Genomic DNA, 25,363 nt, shown 5'->3' on the forward strand with positions numbered 1-25,363 from the left:
CATTTTAGTTTAAAAACTTTTGCTACTTTTACGCCTCGCGTCCACACTACTCAGGAGTTTTTGAACCCCTAAAACAGAGACATTTGGACACACAACTGCCCCCATTTTGGTTTTAAAATTCCAGGGTTGCTTTGTAGTCTGGAGGGGCACAAACGGAGACCTTTGGAAACAAGGACCCACGTCAGTCAGTCTAATAAATTCCTGCTCTTACTTTTCACCATAGTTGTTCTTTCTCCAAAGTATTTTTTGTGTTTTCAACTCATACATTCATGATTTTCAACCGCAGAGTAACGTCAGACAATCTGCTTCCTGTTTACATCGGCAAGCACATGCCCAGTGTGTGTGAATGGTCATGTGATATGTGTTGTCAGACGTGTAAATATGTAAGGAGATTAGTTCTGCTACTGCAGCTAAAACTCTTGTGTGGACAGAGATCGTTTTTGTCTCAAAAACCCGTGTAAAAATAAGTACGTTGTAGTGTAGATGTAGCCACACTTCTCCAATAATCATCAGAAATAAATGTGTAACAACAGCAGGAGATACAAATGGAGGTAAAGAAAAGCATGTGTAGAATTTTGTGATGTTGTGGGTAACTTAAATGACCACTTTTCTTTGAAATGACAGCAGAGTTCATAATTCCCCTCATTTCTACTTATTGTTATCAACATATAAATGTGCAGCATCTTCTGACTGTTGTAGTCTATGCTGTTATAGTTTTAGACTGCCGGAGGACTTCCTTTGACACACTGAGCTCCTCTCTCTTTCCATCTGTGTGCATCAATGTCCCAGAAATGCTTGTTACTAACTTACCTCTGGGGAGCTTATTCCCCGGAGTTCTTGGGTCCTATTTTAACGATCTAAGCACACAGCGTGAAGCGCCTGGCGCAGGTGTGTTTAGGGTGTGTTCAAATCCACTTTTGCTAGTTTGACAGCAGAAAAAAGGGTCCGTGCACCGGGTGCATGGTTCTAAAGGGTTGTATTTAGTGTATTCATTAATCAGAGGTGTGTTTTGGCCGTAACATGCAATAAACCAATCAGAGATCACCTCCCATTCCCTTTAAAAGCCAGGCGCGTTTGTACCTTGGAGCATTGCTGTTATGATGGAGGATTTGCACCGTAATATTTTTATTTGTAATCTTCTGCATGTGTGTGCTGCTGCGCTTCCCCGTGTGTGTAACAAGCATAGTGTGTGCGTGCTGTGCATAAGCCTTGGTGCATTTTACTAATTTGCTGTTAAAATAACAATGAAATGCTGCGTTATTGACTTCAGACCAGGTTTTTGTTGGTCACTAGCATGATCACTTCCCGCTGCCTCAAGATAACAATATGCACTGGTCTGCGTCGGTCTTAAACTAGCAAAGACACTTGCGTCAGGCTTTGCACTTCGCCGGGTACAAGATAGGGCCCCTTATGTTTTTTTGCCCAGCAGTTTTCCTTGGATTAGGGTGGCACCTAAATCATGGTTGCAGCTGTTGCCGTGGTCCTGCACCGCGCCCTGCTATGCCCTGCTACACCATGGTACACTCTGCAGTGCCTTGCAGTGCCCTGCTACACCCTTCAGTGCCCTGCTACGTCCTGTTATGCCATGAACTACTACAAATACTATTCTAGTCATAATTCCATTATCTTTATTGTGACTATTATTGCCACTGTTCATCACACCCCCAACCGGCACCGTCAGACACCACCTACCAAGAGCCTGGGTCTGTCCCAGGTTTCTCCCTAAAAGGGAGTTTTTCCTCACCACTGTCGCACTAAATGCATGCTCTTGGGGGAATTACTGGAATTGTTGGGTCTTTGTAAATTATAGAGTGTGGTCTAGACCTACTCTATCTATAAAGTGTCTTGAGATAACTCTTTGATACTATAAATAAAATTGAATTGAATTGACTGATAGAAGTGTTGAATTGCAGTAAAAATTAAGTTCCACTCTTCAGATTCATTCATTTTAACTTTTATCAGCAAACATCATGAGTGGTAACCCTTTTGATCTAGAGACGGAGATCAGAAAACTGAAGAACTGGAGGTTTAATAAACAGATATATTCACATCCACACACACAAGCTGCCCTCGACTAACACTCATATGATTTTGTCAGCCAATCAATTAGTTAATTTCATCGACAGATCTGTAAAGCGGAGTTTCTCCACAAAGAATCATGAAAACCCACCACTTTAAACCTTGTGTTTACCAACAATGTGTTCATAGGTTTCTTGGAAATAAGTAATTCAGCATGAACAAGCAATAAAAAATGACTAATCGTCTTAAGAAATCTTATTCGACTGAGACCAAAACAAGCACGCAACATCTTGGCTGCTAACTCCCCCGGACATGTGAACTGGGACTCAGTTGGCTGCTCGTCTGTCAACAGGTATGATGGTTAACGAGGGTCGGCTATCGGTCAGAGAAACAAAAAATCTAAAATAGCATCCCTAATTTATTATAAATAAAAATGGGTAATGTGAAGAGATGTTAATGTACTGTATGTAGTTTAGGGAGGTGCTACACTAAATTACCAGAAGTGCGTGGACACTTCTGACCACCTACGTCTGTGTACTTTTGGTCTTGCAGCTGTTTTTCCTGATTTGGACTCTTCAGTTCCAATGAAGGGAAATCTGAATATTTTTCATTTTTGAAAAAAACTTTCAAGAATCAACAATAATTTGGAGGCCCCCCTGCATTGACTCCTGACTCCCCTGTTGAAGATCGCTGGATTAGTCAAGTATTTGACTAGGAGGGGGCAGCATTAATAAAAAACAAAAACTCAGACGGTGCATACCGGTGCCTCTGGGGGTCTGGGTGGCGGTCAGGGCGACTCGGCGCAGGCAGAGCAGTTTGAGGAGCGGGGAGGTCTGCTGGTTGAGCTGACTCAGCTCCCTCTTTGCCCGAGACAAGTTTATACTGTAGAAACACAACAACAGGAGGAGCAAAACATAACATAAGATAAACTTTATTGTCCCATAGGAAATCTGTCTTGGGCAAGAAGCGCTGACAACAGCTGCATACAAACACATGCATTAGTTATCAACAGACAGTACAGTACATGACAATATATAACAAGACAACAATATACTTTAGGACAAGAAAAATGAATAGAGATCACCCACTAGTTAAGAGGATATTGCACAGGCCCTGATATAGTAAAGTATTGCATGTGCCTCATTATAAAGTAAGTTACGCTTAATACGGGAATTGCCCAAACAAAGAATTCAAATTGGGAATATAAGCTATAGCACATGGTGAGTAAACTTTCACAGGTTACATTGGTTAAGGCCAGCACAGTATCATAGTGATGAGGACTGGACTGGTTGTTTGTTCAGTAGTCATATTGATGTGGGGACAAATGAAAGCTTAAGGCGGTTGCTTTTGCACCTACTGGCTCTATAGCGGCTGCTAGATGGGAGGATCTCATATTCAGGATCCTGTGTGCATAAAATGGGTCTTTAGTTTGGAGATATATTTAGAAAATATTTTGTATGTATGTATGTATGTATGTATGTATGTATGTATGTATGTATGTATGTATGTGTATATATATTAGGGCTGTCAGCATTAATCGCAATGTGATTAAGGGACGAGCATAACGCGTTACATTTTTTTTTTTTTTATCGCTTGCGCCATTTATTAATTTATTTTCACTTCACTCAGCTTCGCAGTAGGAGTTAGATTTTTAAGTGGCATGTGGCAGCCGGAAGTGGCATGTTCTTCACCGTAAGATGTAAAATATCACATACATCGTTAAAATATAACTTAGTTCTTCACCGTAAGACGTAAAATATAACTTATAACGTTAAAATAACTTATAAAGTAAGATTTCGTTAAAATATACGTGGCACTTTCTAAAGCCACGTGGCGTGTTATTGCGACGCTATATCTTATCGCGAGGCTACGTGACACGCAGGTTGCGTTCAGGAAAAGAAGAAACGGTTGGGATTAGGAAAAGAAGGACGGGGTTAGGTTAGGGTTTAGGAAAAGAACAACTGGTTGGGTTTAGGAAAAAAATAACGGGGTTAGGGTTAGGAAAACAACAAACGTGAAATATCAATCGCGGGGCACAAAGTCACACGCGGGACTCGATCCCATCTCTTCTAGGTGAAAGTCCTGTGTTTGACCCATCCTCCACCCCGACCAACGTACCTAAGCGGATTTTCGCCCTTTCATACTACTCGCTACGGCGTCAATTCAGACGCAATCACAACTGACATACGGAAGTACCAGATTACATGCCACTGGCACGTGCCACATGCCACTTAAAAATCTAACTCCCTCTTCAGCTTTGCGTCGTGCCTAACAGGCTATTATTTTGACCCTTTGCCATACTTCCTCGTAACAACACATCCTGCTGCTGCAGGCTGCAGGCATGATGGAGAAAGACAGCAGCAACGAAATTCTGAATGGCGCTTTTTATTTTCCAAAACTCCCGGACGGGTCGAAAGCCATATGCACATCGTGTACAGCCGAATTAAAATATCACCGAAGCACGTCAAGCTTGAGCTACCACCCACGAGCTAAGCACAGTAGTACAGCTAACGTGACTCAGGTTGATGCTAGCGGGTTCAGGCAAAGCACTATTTTGGAGAGTGCTGCTTGCCGACCTGCGGACGAAACCAAAATCCCAAAAAATGACTAACGCTCTTGCAAAATGGGTGGCAACTAACTGCAGATCTGTTCAGCATTGTAGAAGACTCGGGTCTTAAAGACATACTACGGTTGGCATGTTCTGACCCGTCTTATACATTGCCGTCGAGGGGGACAGTAGTTTTCACGCATACACAGCCTGTACGACATGGAGAAAGCAGCCACACTGGAACTGCTGCAAAGTGATGCAAGGTGATCACTGGACGTCAGTGAGTAATCAAAATTACTTTAAGTTACTGCACACTATATTGACTCTAGATTCAAATGTGTGACTAGATTCACGCATTTATCTTAAGTAAATAAGTAACAAACAAATACAAATCTTAAAATCAAGTTCATAAAGTCACTTTCTTTGCAATCATTTGATTCCCAATCAAGATCCACTGGTAAGAATGGCTTTCCATTGTTAATATGTACTTAAAAACAGTTCTGAAATGCAAAATAATAGAATTTTAATCATGTGATAAAACATGCGATTAATCGCGATTAACTATAGAAATTCAGTGATTAATCGCGATTAAATTTTTTTTATCGTTTGACAGCCCTAGTATATATATATATTCGTCCCAGTTTATTTTCTGTTTCTGTATTTATTGTTTATTCTTAATAATGTTTAATATGTTTGTTTTGGATGTACTGTATGCAGCAATCACCAAGGCAAATTCCACGTAGGGAAAGTACTGTGGCAATAAACTCCTTTCTGAAACTTCTGAAAAGGTTCTTACAGTCAGCAGAACAGTTTGAGGAGTTAAACATGTCACTGGTTGTCACAAGGTATAACTCCATACTTAGGTCACGTCAAATTAGAGCTGCAACGATTAGTCGGTCCATTACGATAATCAATTAAGAAAAATGTGATGCAAAAATGTCAGAAAACGATGTTTTTAGCCTCTCTAATAGCAAAGTTTCCTGCACTTTTATATCATGTATATCATCATTTCTGTTTTGTATTAATATACTTAATAACTTTGTGTTTTGGACTTTAAAAAACTAAAACCTTAAAGACATCACCTTGGTCTTTGAGAAACTGAGATAGACATGGATTGGATATAAACAGACTACCATATGCATAGACTATCAGGTGCTGCAACATGTTGAACTGACCTGAACTCCGGTTTGACTCCCAGCTCTTTCTGCTGCAGCTCCTGCAGACTCCTGCTGGTTTTGTTGAAGGCGGCGTCCTGTTGACGAGCAGCAGAGCAGACATGAGAGCCGCTCTGTGACACATTACATCAGGGTTTTTTTTTTAATTGATTATCTGTATCTGTGTTTTTAAAACACTCACCTCTGCTTCAATTTCTCTCACCACTGAGTCTGACTTAATGTCCCGCCCACAACACTATCTGACTCTGTTACTGGGGATTATGTTGGAAGTTTCTACTTTATTAAATACTTGCTAAAAAAAGCTCATATTATGCTTTATGGCTTTTCCCCTTTCCTTTATTGTGTTATATATCTTTTTTGTGCATGTTATAGGTTTACAAAGTCAAAAAGCCCAAAGTCCACCCCAAAGGGACTTACCATCTCCAACAGAAAACACTGTTCACAAACTGCTCCAAACAGCTCTATTGTAGTCCAGCCTTTACTTCAGAGACAACCGTGGTCACTTTGGAACACACGTTATAATGCTCGCCTAGCTGCTAGCGTGGCAAGCCCTCATACTCTGCTTCTGACTGGCTAGTAGTCCTTACCTAGGTACTGTCAGGGCACGCCCTCATACTCTGCTTCTGACTGGCTAGTAGTCCTTACCTAGGTACTGTCAGGGCACGCCCTCATACTCTGCTTCTGACTGGCTAGTAGTCCTTACCTAGGTACTGTCAGGGCACGCCCTCATACTCTGCTTCTGACTGGCTAGTAGTCCTTACCTAGGTACTACACATGTGTGACTCCCAACAAAGATGGAACAGAAGTGAGAATCTTTATCTTGACTTAAAGATTTTCATTTTCACTGTAAATGTAAAATGCATATTGGTTCCAAATATGGGTTATCGGTTTCATTAACTACTAATAATCGGTATCGGTCTTAAAAAACCCAGTATCGGTCGATCCCTACCGAGTACATCGGCATCCAGTTTTTCTTATTTTCAAATCACACACACAGCAAAAAAGAAAATCACTAACTCTATCCAGCCATTACGATATCCTTTAGCAGAAAGTAGCTCCAACAAAACTGTAAAGTATCCAGAGGAACCACAACACTGTTTCTGGAAAATAAAGTTGCTTAAGTGTTAAAAAAAAAAAGTAAGTAAAGTAATTTTCAAAGCTGTGAGCTCCACAAATAAAACTCTGAATTCTCCATTGTAAAAGGGCAGAGGGAGAAATCTCAAAACCTGGACATATAAAGCCAAAACTATCTGTATGGCAAGACACTACAAGAGGCGAGAAGTGTATATGTAGAAGATATGTAATAAGTCTGTTCCTTCATTTGTTAAGAACATATTTCCATCACAGAGTATACGGTCAGTGTGGTAGAGCAGTGAGATCGCAAACATACCTGGCTGGCTTCAAGCGTTCCCACAAAGTTAAAAATTAAGTCATGGATACCATGATGAACGTACATCTGGGATAAGAAGAAAAACATTTCAGTTAACACAACAGCTGAGAGAAAGAAAAGTTGCAATCACAGCACCGGCATCTGTTTTATTAGCAAAAGAAGTCAGGACAAAGAATTTAATTTGGTGAATTAGCAGCTTAATTTGAACCCAACTGAGTTATTCATTTATTATTAAAGGGGATTTTTAAATTATATATATTGGCTTAGGGCGCGTTCCAGGCAACCCGTAACTTGTGTTTTCACAACCTTCTGCCCGTGAAAGTGCCCTGGAAAAACCCGTAACTTACTACTGGTGAACTCGTACCAGATGGTTGTACTCCCAGTTACAGTTGTTGACGTCACACACACATAAACAACAATGGCGACCCCTGTTGATGCTGTACAGATGCCGGTGATTAACGGTGAGAAATAGAAATAAATAGACATAAATAGGCAACGTAAAGTAATTACACACATTGTAATCAAAACAATACACATACGATTGTGTACTACTGCAGGTTATGTTTATTAAATGAAGCCCAAAATATGTTGCTGACTACAAATGGCTAGTATCAGCTAGCGCTAGCTAACGTCAACGTCAGGTAGCCGCTAGCTAACGCTAGCTAGAAGGGTTTGTTGTGACTTGAAGTCGTAACTTACGGGCTAAAAATTGTATCTGGAACGCAGCATTATATAAGACCATGAAGAAAGAGGAAGGATATAAAACTGCTAAAATATGAATTCAAGTAACAGGTTTGTCTGTTTTGGACACAAAGCTTACACCTCTAACTAAAAATATTAAAGCCTCCATTGGCTGCCAGTTAACTTCAGGGTGGGTTTTTATATTTGTAATGGTTTAAATGTCTTTTAGCTTCATCATTCGCAGTGGGAACGTCAAAAACTAACCTTTACCAAAAGTAACTTTTATTCTACGGTTTAAACCTACATTGTGTAATTTTTTGAGTTGATTCTTAGCAAAAAAAAAAACAAAAAAAAAAAAAAAACTTTCATGTGTAATTACTTCCATCAACTAATGAAAATATTCTAGTAAGTGTAGAATCTGACATTTAGAATCATTCAGAATGCATACAAGCTAGTCGCTCGAATGACGGCCGCCATGTAGCGCCTCCATCTTTAAAATACATTAACGAAAGAGGGACATACCTCTGCCTTTCGCGTTTCTTTCTGCTTTCTTAAAGCACATTTAAGCATTGTGGTAAGTTACATTATAGTACTTAGCTGACGCCTTTATCCAAAGCGACTTCCAATTAAGTGCTTTCAAATGCAAGTACATTAGCTTTAAATAAGCCAAACTACAAAGAGCCATATGAAAGTACAACTATACATTTTTTTTATTTTTTATTATCCAAGGTGCAGTTGGAAGATGTGTAGGCCTTCAGCCGTCCTGATGTCAATGGGGAGCTCAGTGCACCATTTAGGAGCCATTTAGGAGATAAATACTCTTGACGAAGATCCAAAGGCGCCGAAACATTAAGTATCGTAAATCAATTGTGATGCTGAGTAAGAATGTGCACAATATTCCCTTATCAAGTCTGATGAAATGTGCTTCAGGCTACATTTAGTTTTATAAGCAGAGTTTTGAGCCAAAAGCGATCTCCGTGCACACAAGTGTTTTTACCTCCAGTAAAAGAACTAATCTTTAAACTAACACGGCCAAAACAAAAATATGTCATCAACATTCTGGTATACTGGGCATAAACAGAAGGCAGCGTGTATACTCCGCCCGCTGCTGGTAGTTGCCATGGTGATGTTAGTAGCTTATGCTGCGTTCCAGACACAATTTTTAGCCCATAAGTTACGACTTCAAGTCACGACTTGGTAGCGTTCCAGGCAGAGTCACAACAAACCCTTCTAGCTAGCGTTAGCTAGCGGCTACCTAACGTTGATGTTAGCTAGCGCTAACTGATACTAGCCATTTGTAGTCGGCGACATATTTTGCGCTTCATTTAATAAACATAACCTGCAGTAGTACACAATCGTATGTGTATTGTTTTGATTACAATGTGCGGAATTACTTTACGTTGCCTATTTATGTCTATTTATTTCTATTTCTCACCGTTAATCACCGGCGTCTGTACAGCATCAACAGGGGTCGCCATTGTTGTTTATGTGTGTGTGACGTCAAAATCTGTAACTGGGAGTACAACGATCTGGTACAAGTTCACGAATAGTAAGTTACGGGTTTGACTGCCGTTCCAGGGCGCTTTCACGGGCAGAAGGTTGTGAAAACACGAGTTACAGGTTGCCTGGAACGCAGCATTAGTCTCAGAGAACGAGACGTCATGACCCAATCAGGCGGAGAAACGTTGGCGTCAGTGTCGGTGTTGCCAAAGGTCTCCGTTTGCGGCCGTTGAGACGGCAACACAACCCCACAGATTCCAAACCAAAACGGGTCAGAAGTGTTTCCAAATGTCTCCGGTTTAGGGGCTCGGAAACGCCACAGCAGCGTGATTGCTAGGTGTTAACGTGGCAAAAGATATTTGTTTTCAAACCAAAACGTAGCAATGTAAATGCAGCCTCAGAAACAAACATTTTTCGACTTTAACCCATTTACTGAAACTAGAGAGGGTGAAGTTGATGTGTAATAACTCTGAGGGAAGTTACCTCGACCGCCTGCTTGAGCAGAGTCATCTGAAGCTCCTGCTTCGCCAGAAGTTTCTGTAGGAACAGAAAACACACATTCACCAGAGCAGTACATGCAGAGGAATGCATTCGTTACTGTTCAGGATGTGATGCAACTCATCCTGTTACCGAGATTAGGCAGAACGTCGAGACGAGGGAGAGACACGGCAGATGGCATTAGAGTCCAGAGAAAGCTTAACAAGACATCGTCATGTCCTGTGGCGTCATTACTGATCTACATGTTCGTGCCACAGTTGAGGGGTCAGGTCATTCAGAGGACACCGCTTACTTTAGAGAACCTGAAGGGAACACTAGAACTGCTCCTCTTCCTTAAACAAAGACTCACAGAGACCAAAACTAACGACGCATGCAACTCTGAACTGGCATGGAGAAGTTTTTTTTTATCAGCAGTAAGCTGTCCTCAGTCAACAAAGTGTGAATAATATCAACTGTAAAGAGGGACAAATTTAATAACACCCAATCTCACAGAACAGGTTGTGACATTAAACCGCAGCACATGATGGCCAACTGTCTGACAAGTTACTAACTTCCAATTGGGACGTCCTGTGATGAACAAACAGTAATGTTCTTATAAATGGAAGTGATGGGCGACAAAAACTTTCCTGCAAAAATGTATTCAAACGTTTACAGTGCTGCTCATGAGTTTATGAACCCATGCTAAAGTTGACTAAAAAGAGGAATAAAAAAAATCATCTTTTGGAAATTGATCTTAATGCCTTAATTAAAAAAATGAGGAAAAATCCAACCTTTAAGGACACCAATTTTCTTTGTGAATGAATAATGTATCGTAAATAAATAAATGTTCTTCCTTAAAATACAGGGGGCATAAGTCAGTTCACCCCTATGTTTAATTCCCATAGAAGCAGGCAGATTTTTATTTTTAAAGGCCAGTTATTTCATGGATCCAGGATACTATGCATCCTGATAAAGTTCCCTTGGCCTTTGGAATTAAAATAGCCCCACATCATCACATACCCTTCACCATACCTAGAGATTGGCATGGTTTTATTGCAGTTATCCTAACAGCTGGTTTGATTTTCATTGAGAGATGATTTTATGGAAAGTACCCCATGCCAATATCTAGGTAGGTAGAGCAGCACTGTATTTTCAACTTTTATGTCGGTGGTTAAACTTGTCTTTTCAATGTGATGTATTGTGTTAACACGTTTTTCTTTTGTTTTTTTTCTGGTTTTATCTGATTTCATGGGTTTTAATTTGTGTCTATTTAAATCTTGTTATACATTTCAACCACATCTTTGTAGTATAGATGTATATTTATGTGTGTTTTACTCATGTTGGGATCTGATCAGCCAGATCACATCCCAAGGGTCGTGATAAGTTCAGATGTCAGTGAGGTGTGGACAGCATGTGGACAATTTTATCAGACGTCGGTAGGTCATTTCCCCGCCACACGGCGCTCAGCGAGAGCAAGGGGAACCGGGGCCTTTCTGCATAACGAGGATCTCTCCTGCGTCTCTGTTTGTACTTTCAGATATCTGCTTTATTTTAACTGTTGAAGGAGTCCTAATCTCGCATTGCCAGCTCTATCTCCACAGCGCTGTGGAGTAAGGTTTGGCTACGCCACAGATGCATTCTGGGATAGGAGAACAAATACGCTCAGGGTTGTTTGCATTTCTTTAAACGAATCACAATCGTCTTAAAGCCAGGCTTTATCCTGGAAATGCACTTCCGTTGATCCAGACTAAGGGCCCTGACACACCAACCAGACGGGCCGACCGTCGGCAGTAAAGCCAGTCGGACTGATCAGTCGGGTCCCGAGGTCCAAAAAATGTCTCAGAACACACTGAGGCGACGCCGACTTGAGCGTACGCTCTGCGCGTGCACGAAACGTAATACGTCTCCATAGCAGCAGGCGGCGCTGCTCTGTATTGTTTCCATTAACAGTCTGATTATTTATCAGAAAATGAAAACCGGCAGCTGATTGGACGAACGCGTCACGTGGTTCTTTTTTCTCCGGAAATTCACAGCCAGACTGTCATGGCGGCTTGTTCAGAATACGATCTCATATTGTACTAAAATAGTTCACCGAAACGTGTTTCTGAAAACATTTTAAGAGAGAAATAGGCCGTGCAGTTGCTGAATCTGTCTTCATTTCAGATCAACAAAGGTCAGTTTAAAAGATTTCGTTTGAGCGGCTCATCCGCTCCCCATTTCCGGGTGAGTCCCGACTGTCCTGTCCCCGACTGAACATGTCGGGTCGGCCCAAATGAAGGCCGACGGCTCCTCGGACGGCCGACACCAAACAGACTCGAGTCACAGACCTCGCCAGACGGCCCGACGCCCAATTATCGGGCTGGTGTGTCTTCTCTCTAATGAAACGCCAACACTTCCTGATTTTGCTGCTTCACAATAAAAGCTCTTAAATAACAAAACAACAGGGGGATTTGATTGTGAAGCATTTGTAGTGTTAATTTGAGCTTTTTATTAGCAGCTACTCTTACTGGACACAGCTGTCCAGACCTGCTGTCTCCGCTGCTCCCTCCCTTAACAAAGCGCGCCTCATACATATTATGTCATATTCAGTGTAGAAATATGGGTTTCAAAGAATCCTGCACCTGAACTGAAACTCAGTATCCATGTCTAACCCAACACCTCCCCGGTATCTCCATGAGTTGGAGGTTGAGTTCTACTCACCAGACGAGAGTCTCTCAGCAAACACTGAAGACATTTAGTGTAAAGACCGTTCACCGAGTCCTGAGTGGAGAGAGAGGACAGGAGGACTGTCAGTACAGTGCTGTCATCTTATAAGAGTTACCTTGAATTATTCTTCAAGTTACATATGTATTGGTCTGAATATAAGATTTTTTTTTTCCTGGAAATACGTCTGAATAAGTGGGGTCGTCTATATATTTGGGGTCTGGACTTTCAGCTGTTCAAGTCGCAGAGGCTGGTTTTAGAACGTAAGTGACAGCACCTGTTTCAACAGCCAATAGAGAAGTCAGCTGGTAAAGTCAGCTATAAACTATAGAAATAACATGATCCATAATCAATTTTAATGTTACCAACAGCCGGTCGAAATGGCAGAGTTTTAGACGGCGCCTCAACGACCGTCCAAAAGCACGGTAACGTTATATGGTGGAAAGCGGCCGCTTCCAAGAGACTGACAGGAGAGTGTGATTACGTAATGATGGGATGCCCATTACCAGAGCAGTCATTCAGCTGGAGGCCCTGTGACACCTTCTAAAATATGTTAAAAACAACAGCCTAACTTGTTTTATTCAATGTGTTTTTATTAGAATTATTTTCAAATCAAATTATTTTCTTTATAAAAACAAGATTTGGTCTTCAAAAAGTATTTTTCCAAAAGTGAGTCTTGACAGGGGAGGCGGGAGGGGTCTTATAATCAGGGTCGTCTTATATTCGGACCAATACGGTACTAGGAAGGAAATATTAAGAAATTTTATCTCTAGAAGTTCTTAGTCTGTGTGTAGGAGCCTGTGAAAGTCCTAATTTCTTTAAATCCAAATTTGTAACGCTCAACCACAAAAGCTGTATTTCAATTGTTTAATAAAATGATTTGCTTTATGTTTTTTCTCAAGTACGTCAGCTAAAACAATCCTGCCTGGATAAAGTTTAAAATAAAAAACAAAGAAAGACACGATGAAGAAGAAAGTATGCCGCAGGAAGGAAAGCAAGTAAGAAACTGAAAAGAATTAGGGCATTACGTAGAAGAGACAAACAAGAAAGAAGATGAAGAGGGGAGGAAATAAAGGAAGTGGAAGAAGTCAAGAAGACAAAGAGGAAGATGGTGGAAGAACAGTGAAGACAACAGACAAAGGGAAAGAAGGCGAAGAAAAGGAAGGAACAGGAAAAAAAGGAAAGAGAATGTGTCCTACTATGTGGTGTCGGAGTCCCTTCCTCTCTGTCTCTTTGAAGGCCTGACAGAAGCCGTGGATGAATTTGTCCAGTTTCTGGGCGTGGCGGCCCAGGAACTCCCTGACGTCGTCCACGCTCTTCAGGCAGTACGGGGGCGACGGGCTGACCTCTGCCGGGCTCGGCTCCATCTCCACCGGCCTGGAGATGCACAGGATGCTGTAGCTCTGCTCCCGGTCATTGTAGAAGGTTTCCTCAAACAGGATGGGGACCGCGGCCGGAGCCGGGAAGCCGGACCCCAGCAGGACCTGCCTGTCCTGGATCCTGACCTCCTGAAACACACGACGAGACCAACGCCTCCGGTAAGCAGCTACAGTAGAGTTATTTATTACAAAGATAAAAGTACGTAAATTCGGATTATCGTCATACAAAACACAGAACAGATCTTCTGACAGAAGAGGGTTAGGGTTGGGATGAGGGTCTGTTTAAAATAAATAACGGCACAGATTTGTTAGCATGCAAAAGAGACTTCATCTCTTCAATCTTTCATTATTTGTTTACTTTTGTGATCTTTGGGGGTAGTTTGCTACAGTATATATTTACTAAATAATAATGACTAAATCCAATAAATCTAAATCTACAATAGCTAGTGTCAAAGTCTTAATTCAAAGAATGATGCTCCCTCTTCTTGGCTGCTCCAAAATCAAGTGACTTTTCTAAAACTGACACTGAAATACAAGGCTTCAATCAGCTGTTCCAAATGTTTTAATACAAATTAGCTGACATGCTGGCAATATTCAATATTTGTGGGATTGGAAATCCCATGACATTAATTATTGTGTGTATCACAGCCTGTTATTACATGGTTTGGTTAAATACTTGATTCTGATTGGTCAATCACGGCATTCTGCACTCTGCTAATTCTGTATAACAGAGCGTTGCCATGGCTGCAGTTCTGATCACTCTGGAGGACATCCATTCATTCGCAGAAAGAAGTCTGGTTAATTTATCAGCTGTGGGAAAAAGTGGGGAAAAGTGGAGCAAGATCCTGTCCTCCATCCTAGACAACGGCAGCAGATCTGGTGAGCGCCTATCACTCCATCTTTATAAACAGTCTATCTTCTATTGTCCGCCGTAGGGTCAATAGTTACATTGCAACTTTGGGTTTCCAGGTATGTCAACTGAAGCACCTGGGCAAGAAGGAAACGAGATGAATGAGGACAAAAACGTCAACGTAAATATTCCCGCAGAAGTCCCATTCACCGTGTCTCACATAGGGTTGGGTACCGTTTGGATTTTTACGATTCCGATGCCAAACCGGTACTTTTAAAACGATTCCTAACCGATTCTTGAAAAACTGAAAAATGACATCAAAGAAAGGATCTTTTATGGAGTTTTTTTAAATTGAAAATTATTTAAATTTAACAAAATATTAACGTTTAAAGTACTTAAATATATAATAAGTAAACCTAAGTCACCTAATAATAATAATAATAATAATAATAATAATGTATACTTTATTAATCCCGTAAGGGGAAATTACAATACCTAACACATAACTACAATAATTTAACAAATAACAGTTACACTATTAACAAGTAAGAACTAAATAAATGTTGTTGAGTTGGTATGCCAACCAGCTTCAAACTTTAGCAGTTCTTTTGCAGAAAAATTACTGCCGTGTTATCAAGACGCATAATCGCTTTTTTAGCGTGTTTATCAATGCTGTTTGGCCTCTATTGACTTACATTACCTTGCGATTGCGTGTGAATCTACGTATTTGCATTTGCTACAGCGCAATTTACGGTATAGTGGGCGGAGAAAGGCGCTGATTACCCGATGAACTGCAGCTTTGTTAAATACGACGTAAGCTGAAATATCACAGCGTGCGCTTTCTGTGGGTTGGCCATGGCGCTGATAACGCTACGTTTGCAAATGTACGTACATCTGGCCCTCAGTGTCCATAACGCTATTTTCAATGTCGGTCAGACGTTGTTTATTTGATTGTCATGACTTCTGGACCCACTCGCCCGAACGGGCCAGTGGGATGTTATATTTACTTGCCCGACGTGGCGTTTTACTTGCCCCGGGGCCATCGGGCAATCCTTATTGTTGAGCCCTGCGTACAACAATAATAAATGAAAACTTAAATGTTAAGGGTAAGACCTCTGAGCTACACAGTTATTTTTATTACAAAGATAAAGTACGTAAATCCGGATTATCGTCATACAAAACACAGAACAGATCTTCTGACAGAAGAGGGTTAGGGTTGGGATGAGGGTCTGTTTAAAAAAAAATAATGCCACAGATTTGTTAGCATGCAAAAGAGACATATCTTTCATTATTTGTTTACTTTTGTGATCTTTGGGGGTAGTTTGCTACAGTATATATTTACTAAATATAATTAATAAATCCAATAAATCTAAATCTACAATAGCTAGTGTCAAAGTCTTAATTCAAAGAATGATGCTCTCTCTTCTTGGCTGCTCCAAAATCAAGTGACTTTTCTAGCACAAGCTGTTCCAAATGTTTTAATACAAATTAGCTGACAGGCTGGCAATATTCAATATTTGTGGGATTGGAAATCCCATGACATTAATTAGTGTGTGTATCACAGCCTTCCAACGGAAGGCTTGGATCATGTGGACGCGCCGACAGTGTTGTTGTCATTACCTCATGGGGGGCGACAGAAACTACGCACTATAGCTTTAACGTGAATTATATCGCAAGGTAGGCTACAGGGGTGGGAATCAGTAGGGGCCTCACAATACGATATCAGCACGATACTTATGTCACGATACGATATTATTGCGATTTTAAACATATTGCAATATTCTGTGATATATTGCAATTTCTTACCTTTTTTCCAACTTTAAATTTTTCTCTGTTTGTTCATCTCACTTCAATTTTATTGCTGCAAAATGGGATTGTCAAGCAGACAGACTGACCAACACATATATAATAAAAGATCCATACTTTCGTCTGTGTATCGATACAGTATTGCCACAGAAAATATCGCGATACTATGCTGTATCGATTTTTTCCCCCACCCCTAGTAGGCTACAGAGTTTGCGTAGCTATGGACGTCATTTTTACAACCGTAGAGAAGGAATGGACTATTTTCGCTAGCGGAAGCAATACAATCGTTTTAAAATCAATAAAAAAAAATCGTTTTCAGATCAAACTTTGTCTCAAATGATTGATATATTTGCAAAGTAGCCGTGTATTGGGCGGGGTAACGTAGAGCGAGCCGGTCATTATAGCGAACACAAGCCCTTCAGGCTGATTCAAGTCCTGCATCACTCTGTCGGGGTTAGACCGCCTCGCTCTACATTAACCCTTACGTACATCTACTTCCTCTGAGCCATAAAGACACTGTTGCACTGGGTGACATGTTACCATCAACAAACCGTTACGGCTGCCTCTTTCAGTTATATTGGTTTCTTTGTTCTAAGCAGCACCCACAGGACCTTTTTTCTTTGTAGTTTGTGTACCTGATTTTGTTGATTGACCTTAAATTTTCTTAAGAATTTTAAGTGCCTCGGATGAAGCCGATGTTTATGAAGTGAAGCAGGACGAACCTTTCCATCCACAGTGTGGTATCCGTCCTCCGCAGGCTGCAGGACATAACTGTCGAACTGAGAGTCTGAGAAGCTGCTGACGGCCAAACTTCCGCAACAAGGCACCAGAACCTGCAGGAGGTCGGCAACGTGGGATACAAAACATTTGATTATTTCCTGTAAACTTATTAACCAACTCGGGCACCTGGGTAGCTCACCTGGTAGAGCAGGCGCCCATATGCAGAGGCTCAGTCCTCGACGCAGCGGCTCAAGGTTCGAGTCGGACCTGTGGCCGTTTGCTGCATGTCTTCCCCCTCTCTCCTCCCCCCTTTCCTGTCTACAGCTGTCCTGTCTATTAAAGGCTAAAATGTCTTCTTTTTTTAACTTTGGGTTTCTTTCAACCAAATTGTCAACAAAATAAATAACGTGGATGGTTCCATACAACCGTTACTCTTCACAAGTAAACTTTCTTCAATACTTTCATTGAATTTGGGTGTTTTATTACATTTTATAGCATTTGGAAGAAAGAAAAAAAATAGATTAAAGAATGTTTAAAAAATTTCTTTTTAAAAAAAACGTTTTAAAAAAGCCCAGAAAACCATCGACGAAGACATCGAAAAAAGTGACAAAAGTGTCGGGGAAAGCTTCAAAACATTGGGGGAAAAGCTAAAAAAAAAAAAAAAGAGATCGGGAAAAGCAACAAAAGTGTCGAAAAAGACGACCAAAACCACTGAAAAAAAAGTTTAATTTAAAATTTTGACCCAGACAAACAAAAAGGTGCATAGTCGACAGGAAGACAACACAAGGGTTGAAGTTCCGTCTGACACACTTTGAACCCCCGACAAAGTTAAATAAACGCAACAGGGCTGCAACTAACGATTATTTTCATAGTTGATAAATCTGTCAATTTTTTTCTCGATTAATCAATGAGTTGTTTGTTTGTATAAAAGGTCAGGAAATGGTGAACAATGCGGATCAGTGTTTCCAAAAAGCCCGAGATGACGTCCTCAAATGTCTTGTTTTGTCCCCAACTCAAAGATATTCAGTTTACTGTCACAGAGGAGAGAAGAAACTAGAACAATATTCACATTTAACAAGCTGACATCAGAGAATATTCACCAATTTTCATTAAAAAAAAATGTCTCAAAGCGTTTATTTGATTATCAAAATAGTTGGTGATTAATTTAATAGTTGACAACTAATCGATAAATCTTTGCAGCTCTAAAATCTTAATTCCAGCGTTTTCCCTCACTTTGTGGAAGACTTAGCTGACACACCAAGCCGATAATCGGCCGTTGGACGGTCTGGCGAGGTCAGTGACTCGAGTCTGTTCGGTGTGTTCCGTGCCGTCGTCTGTCCGAGGGGCCGTCGTCCTTCATTTTGGGCGGTTTGACATGTATAATCGGCGGGGCGGGCACTGCCGGCAGTCGGACTCAAATGACCCATCTGATTGGTAGAGAGCTAACCCGGAAACGGGGAGCGGAATGAGCGTGACTATGACTGATGATCTGAAATGAAGACAGATTCAGCAACTGCACGGCCTATTTCTCCCTTAAAATGTTTTCAGAAACACGTTTCGGTGAACTATTTTAGTACAATATGAGATCGTATTCTGAACGAGCCGCCATGACAGTCTGGCTTTGAATTTCCAGAGAAACCAGACCCATGTGACGCGTTCGTCCAATCAGCTGCCGGTTTTCATTTTTGGGCGACAATACAGATTAGCGCCACCTGCTGTTATGGAGACGTATTACGTCTCGTCGCTTTGGTGTGTTAAGAGCCACTTTTTTGACCAACTCTGGGACACTGATCAGTCCAACTGGCTTTTCTGCCGACGTTTGGCAGTCGGCTCTGTGTGTCTGCAGCTTACGGTGCACATATTTGGGTTTTAGAGTCTAGGGGTCGTCCTTCAAGAAAATGTCACGTTTTTCAATAAAACAATATGCAATTTCACATAAGTTTAGACGGTTATCATCACCATGTCTGTGCCTAGAACGTTGGAAAAGCTAGAGCACGTTATGAATAAATAACACTCAAAAAGCTTAAAGACAAAACTTCCTAAAGAAGTCCGCTACCGACTACAATCACCAGATCTGAGGAAAGTCGTTTAGTTAGTTTTGATGCTCACGTTGATTTTACATTCATTCGGCCATAAGCCTTATAGTGGTAGGGAAAACCCTGAACTCTGTCTCCTTCCCCGATTATATATAAACTGAGAAACTCATTGGAGGGAAAGTGTGGGCTGAGAGGAGGAAGCTGCTGAAACCACAAACAAAAGTACCTTGTTGAAATGATCGCTCAACCTGCTCTCAAGACAGGAAGTGGTCTGACAGCTCAACATAAAAGTTTAACTTTGAAAAGAAGTCGCCTCTGTAACCAGTGATGGAGTACTCGAGTCCTGGACTCGGACTCGAGTCCTGGACTCGGACTCTATTCTCTGGACTCGTGACTTGACTTGGACTCGCGGACTGACTTGTACTTGGACTCGAGGATGTATAAAATTCATGAAAAAGGACTCAGATGTTGGTAGAAGTTTCTGACTAAATAGGTGTCAATATTTACAAAAGATTCAGCCTTCAACCAGAGAGGAGGCGGCGACGGTGACTCTGCTGCTGCAGCGTTTTGCTAGAAGAGAAACTTGCAGACACGTTTGTGGTCTATTCACACCTGTAATGTCTCAGGTTCTATTGTGCTGTTGCATTTTCTCACTGCAGTATTTTCTCCTTTATTTCCGTGTTACTGTATCTCAATTTTTAAACCTCTGAAAGCAGCAAAACAATGACACTGTTGTTCTCATTTAAGCCATGAAGCTTTTAGCTTATTTTTGTGTGGTTTTCTGTTATTCAGAGGTTCCCCTTCTCTGCCTCCGGGATCCCATCTTACCAGGAAATTTGTTTTGCCTTTTTCTGGCATCCCATTTCCCACATTTCAAGTCTCTTTTAGACAGAAAGCCTCCGCAGTACAAGGAAACATTAAACTGCCAGAAACAAAAAGCCCCTAAATGCAAAATGGAGACAGACATCAGATAGGGAATAGTTCCTCATTTCAGAGAATTAGTCTAAAAAAGGTCTAGAAAAATGAAGTCTGGATGGTCACATTTAGCTTATAAAGAAAGAAGGATGACACGTTAAGCTGGGAACAAACTTGAGTGAAAATTTAATTCTACCCAGACTGGACGCCACACACATGACGGCCGTTTCCGCCCACATTTCTTTTGTTTTGGCAGCCAGAAAGCAGCACACACACTGAACAACCGGACAAGACAAAAGGTAGACCAGTGGTGTAGTCCACGTGATACGCAGGTATACGCCGTACAGCCACTAGGAAAGGCCAAGGAGTTCCGTATACCCACTTACAAAAGCGCAAGGATAACGTTACGTAGCGAACAAAAACACAGTTGCTTGGCGGACATTCTCTGCACAAATATGAAATTAAAGGAGAATTCCGGCCGAGTTTTACCTGAATCTTGATCACTAGATGTCACCGAGTACTGTCGATAGGAAAAACACAGACCAGAATCGGTGCTAGCAAACTGGAGATGCTGCAGCTAATGGCCAGAGCTCCCAGTGAGCTAAAATGCCGGTTGTGGGGGCATCTTATATATGAGGGCCTTTGTGCCTCTTAACAGACACAAAATGTCTGTTAAGCATGAACAATTAAAATGTCTGTGCAACATGAACAGGGCCCTTACGTGACAAAAAGATGTGTTTTCAACTCAGACGTTGTGAAGAAACCGTTTAAATTCAAAGTTTGTACTGTCACCCACCTCTTTTTCCATCAGTCGCTTCACCGAAAGCCCAGAAGAGTCGATCACGGAGGTCATGCCTTCGCGACGAAAACTTGAAGTTTATTCTCCCTCAAAAATAGCACTGTAGCGGCTATGACCATATCAGTGACTATGTAACTACATGGAAACGGTCTAAATGATGCCTGTGGCTTGCTCAGTGATAGCGTTACTGAAGGCTGGCTGTAGTCTCGCGCTGAAGTCCCGTGGGAATTCAGTTGTTGCGGGAAATGGTAAAACAGTAGTGTGCAGATCGGAGCGTAGCTGCATTAGCTGCAGCAACTCCAGTTTGCTAGCACCGATTTTGGTCGTTTTTTTTTTCCTATCGAGTATCCAGTACTTGGAGACTTTAATTCTCCTTTAACTAATGTTAATCACTAAAGGAGAACAAACAGCGAATGTACACTCTTTCAGTGTTTTGGTAAGCCTGCCCCTGAAGTTATGCTGCTGCCGCTTCGAGGGACACTGCAGCGGACGTTAACGTTACAGAAACTACAGAATATGAGCCGGATGAGACTGATGCTATACTGTACGTGGTAACGTTACAAAAAACGTATGAGGTGTCGCTCTGAGACGGCCGCGTATGAGGCGGTATACTTACTACAAAAAACTAGACTACACCACTGAGGTAGACCTTGATTAAAGTAAACTGCAGAAACATCTGCACCAACACACACAGAATTCATCAAAGAGAGAGAGACTGGCGCCCAGATAGCTCAGTTGGTAGAGCAGGCGCCCATATATAGAGGTTTACTCCTCGACGCAGCAGGCCCCGGTTCAAGTCCGACCTGCGGCCCTTTGCTGCATGTCATTCCCCCCCCTCTCTGTCCTCTTTCATGTCTTCAGCTAACCTGTCAAAATAAAGGCCGAAAATGCCCCAAAACAATTATCTTTAACCCTTATGTTGTCCTCCCGGCTTTCAGAATGTCTTTTTTTCCAGGCTTCGGGCACTTTTGTTCGTTTTTCTTGTTCTTTTGCCATTTTGTCGCTTTTTTGATATTTTTGTCACTTTGACGTTTTCGACTCTTTTCCCCCCCACTACCACCAGTATATACACACCACTAACATGCAAATGCAATGACTAGTTTTACACTTATTCTTGGAATTCATAGTCAATAAACTTCATTTATATGAAATCATACCACATTCTTGATATGATATAGTATTAAATAAAACACCCACAATTCAATAAAAGTAGTGAACTGATCTGTAATTTTACTTGTGAGGAGCGTTATTTTGGGGAAATTTGGTTGAAAGAAACCCAAATTTCTGATATAGAAACTTTAAAACAGGTCAAATTTTACCCGAGGAAAACATGAGGGTTAAAAAGAGAGAGCGAGCTCGTCTTGCTAACAGGACCAGCAACTAACAATTATTTTTTTATTGATGAAATGACTGAATTCTTGTGTTCGTGAACGTTTAGCAACTGTCCGGTCATCCAGAAAGCACCCGTTCTGTCACCTATGTTCTTTTGTTGTCCTTTATGCTTTCTGACGGACTGAGACACACGCCGGCTGGTTTTAACAAGCCAAATAATCAGGTAACAACAGGTGAGACTCACGATGCCGTGGAGCTCTGCCACTCGGCTGCAGAGGTCCGGTCTCTGCTTCTCCAACGCCACGTAGAAATGATTCTTCAGGATGTTCTCATCATATACAGCCATAAGGAGCTGGAGGTCTGGATCCTGGAGGGGGGGAAATCAAAAAGAACCGCTTAGCGTGGTTAAGAAAAGGCGCTGCTTTGTCGGAGCTGGCGCTGTGCTCCAGGACACCGTTTTCCTGAATCGATTTGATTCCGATTCAATAACAATTGGATTAGTAATAGTAATATTTGAATTGCGAAAAAAACTATTTTGCTTGAAAGAGGTTGTACCATTTTATAAGTTTCCCTCTAACCTGCTGCATTAATAAAAGTATCAATGTTTACATTAAGAATTGGCCCCAGAGCAGTTACATGAATGCTGGGTTATCGCTGCCATTATAAGGTTTAGGTGCAGAAGCTAAGCTGAATGAATGTAATGGAAAGACTTTTCTCCACTCTAATGATTGTTGGACTTCTTTAGAAAGTTTTGTCTTTAAGCTTTTTGAGAGTTACTTATTTATTTTCTGTTCTAGCTTTTGCAACGTTTTAGACACAGATCAGGTAATAACGGTCAAAAATGATGTAAAAAAAAAAAAGATATGCAAAGGGGACACAAACTGACTGCAAAGAGACGCCAAATGACCACAGAGACCCAAAACAACCCAAAAAAAACGATTAGGTTTCTATGGATTGGATAATCGATGAGTTGACCAATCGTTGCAGCTCTCACGGTAACCCATCCAATAGTTGTGGAGATATATTAGTCTGGTTTAGTCTTTACTCCAACTATAGATAGATAGTAATTAATAAAGTATGGCAGTAGGACTTCTTTCCAATCAAAAACACGGGGAAATACTTGACCGATTGTTGACATCTGACGAAAACAAAGCTCAAAACAGATCTTATGATTCCTTCATGTCTCCATATGTATTCCTGTAGACATACAGTATGTGCTGAGTAACATCCTATATAATAATATTAACCACTTTGTTCGGATCACCAGCTGAGATTGAAGCTATCAGACAAAAAAAGTCCCTTTCAGACTGTTCTCCAATAATGAAATGAGGTTATTTTTCCACCGTTTGCTGCCAAGTTGGCTGATGGACGGCCAAGAACTAGTAGCGACGAAGGCCGAATGTGGCGTCGCCTCACCTCGCCGTCGTCTTGGCCCAAAAGTTGCACTTGAACACATCACTAAAGCCGACCGCCAACTACCACGTTGTCTACGCCTGCAAGAGAGGAAGGAACTCTCCATGCCAGCAGGCGGCTGGAACCTTTTCGTCATTCAAAAAGGGAAAAGCTTGAAATAAATATACCTAGTTATGCATCTTGTTGCAAGTTTGCCCTCTAATGAACATTATGTGCAATGTAGATATCGTCCGAACCCTACGTGTTTTTTTTAGGAGAAACATTCAAGTCTTTTAGGCCAGTTTTGACAGCTTTATGTGTTCTTGATTATTCAGATGGAGGTTGAACCAATTACCTTCAGGATCCGTGCTAGGCTAAGCTACCGGTGGAGCCGTCGGAAAGAGCTACAACGCACATGGAGATGAGAAGGGTATGGACTTATCTAATTCTGGGGGTTACGGTGAATAAGACAAAGTCTCTATAAGTCGGCGTGTTCCTTTAACTTTGTTTAATATTGTATGTGGCGTTTTCTTTTGCGGGGTGCAAATATTCCACCAAAACAAGTTCCTTCCATTGATTATTTAGCAGAGTCACCGTTGCTGCGTCCGGAGCTTAGCGCCGCCCAAGATGACTGTGATTGGTTTAAAGAAATGCAAACAACCCAGAGAGTTTGTTCTTCAATCCCAGAATGCTGTGTGGACTAGCCAGACCCTCCTCCGCAGCGCTGTGGAGGAGGGTCTGGCAATGCGAGACTTTAAAATACGTATTACGTTGAGATATTTCAGTTTAGCAAACACACATTTTAACACTTTATCAAATTATTGGCCTTGAGTTTGCATTCACTGTTGAAAGGTCCTCTGAAAAAACAAGTTTCTTCTGTCAGATCTGATCATTACTAATACCACACTGTAAAAATACTCTGTTACAAGTACACATCCTGCATTGAAAATGTTACTAAAGTACAAGTATGTAAGTATCATCAGGAAAATGTACTAAAGAAGGTATTAAAAGTAAAAGTACTCGATGCAGAAAACCCCTCCCATTGTAGAAAGTGTAAAGGATCCAACCAGTTGTGTGTTTAACGGTCTAATCATGTCAGCTGGACTTGTAGCCGTTATATTGTTGGCTAGTTTACTTTATAATAAAACATCAGATTTTATAAACTACATTTGTAAAGTAACTAGCTACTATTAAGCTGTCAGATGAATGTAGTGGAGTAAAAAGTACAATATTTCTCTCTGAAATGTAGCGGAGTAGAAGGAGAAAGTGGCATGAAAAGAAAAAGACTCAAGTAAAATACAAGTAGCTCAACATCTGTATTTAAGTACAGTGCTGGAGTAAATGTACTTAGTTACATTCGACCACTGTCCACAGGTTTAAAACTCTTCATCTGACAGCTGATGTACCCACCTCATCCCGCTGCTCGGAGACTAGCTTCATCCTCCCTCAGCTCCAGACAGTAAAGACTAACTGGGAACCCGTCCAGCAGAGAGACAGACAGACAGACTCCCCACCCCAGCGAGCGGGCGGGCGGCCTCATGTCGGGCCGCTCAGCTGGGATGAGTCACACTACACCCCCCACCCTCCCATGGTCCTCGTGACCCTACATGCTCGAAGGGTATTCAGTGGTGTAGAGGAATG

General features: G+C 41.4%; 1 protein-coding gene across 2 annotated transcripts in view; it reads right to left on the reverse strand.

Annotated features, from left to right (window-relative positions):
• The window catches only part of ankrd27 (ankyrin repeat domain 27 (VPS9 domain)), a 56,990-nt gene that overhangs the window by 28,220 nt on the left and 3,407 nt on the right, over positions 1–25,363 (reverse strand). Inside the window, exons 1-9 of one of the 2 annotated variants that reach the window (XM_031279821.2) lie at positions 25,133–25,221; positions 22,575–22,697; positions 17,251–17,361; positions 13,693–14,001; positions 12,491–12,550; positions 9,797–9,850; positions 7,133–7,198; positions 5,743–5,819; positions 2,780–2,901 (exon numbers count right to left, since the gene is read on the reverse strand). In XM_031279821.2, the coding sequence (XP_031135681.1) occupies positions 2,780–2,901; positions 5,743–5,819; positions 7,133–7,198; positions 9,797–9,850; positions 12,491–12,550; positions 13,693–14,001; positions 17,251–17,361; positions 22,575–22,697; positions 25,133–25,162 (952 nt within the window). In that variant the 5' untranslated portion in view covers positions 25,163–25,221. Of the gene's footprint in view, positions 1–2,779; positions 2,902–5,742; positions 5,820–7,132; positions 7,199–9,796; positions 9,851–12,490; positions 12,551–13,692; positions 14,002–17,250; positions 17,362–22,574; positions 22,698–25,132; positions 25,222–25,363 lie in introns of those variants that run through there. The other variant, XM_031279822.2, reaches the window with a different exon arrangement.

The sequence above is a fragment of the Sander lucioperca genome, chromosome 7 (genome assembly GCF_008315115.2).
Source record: "Sander lucioperca isolate FBNREF2018 chromosome 7, SLUC_FBN_1.2, whole genome shotgun sequence".
NCBI lineage: Eukaryota > Metazoa > Chordata > Actinopteri > Perciformes > Percidae > Sander > Sander lucioperca.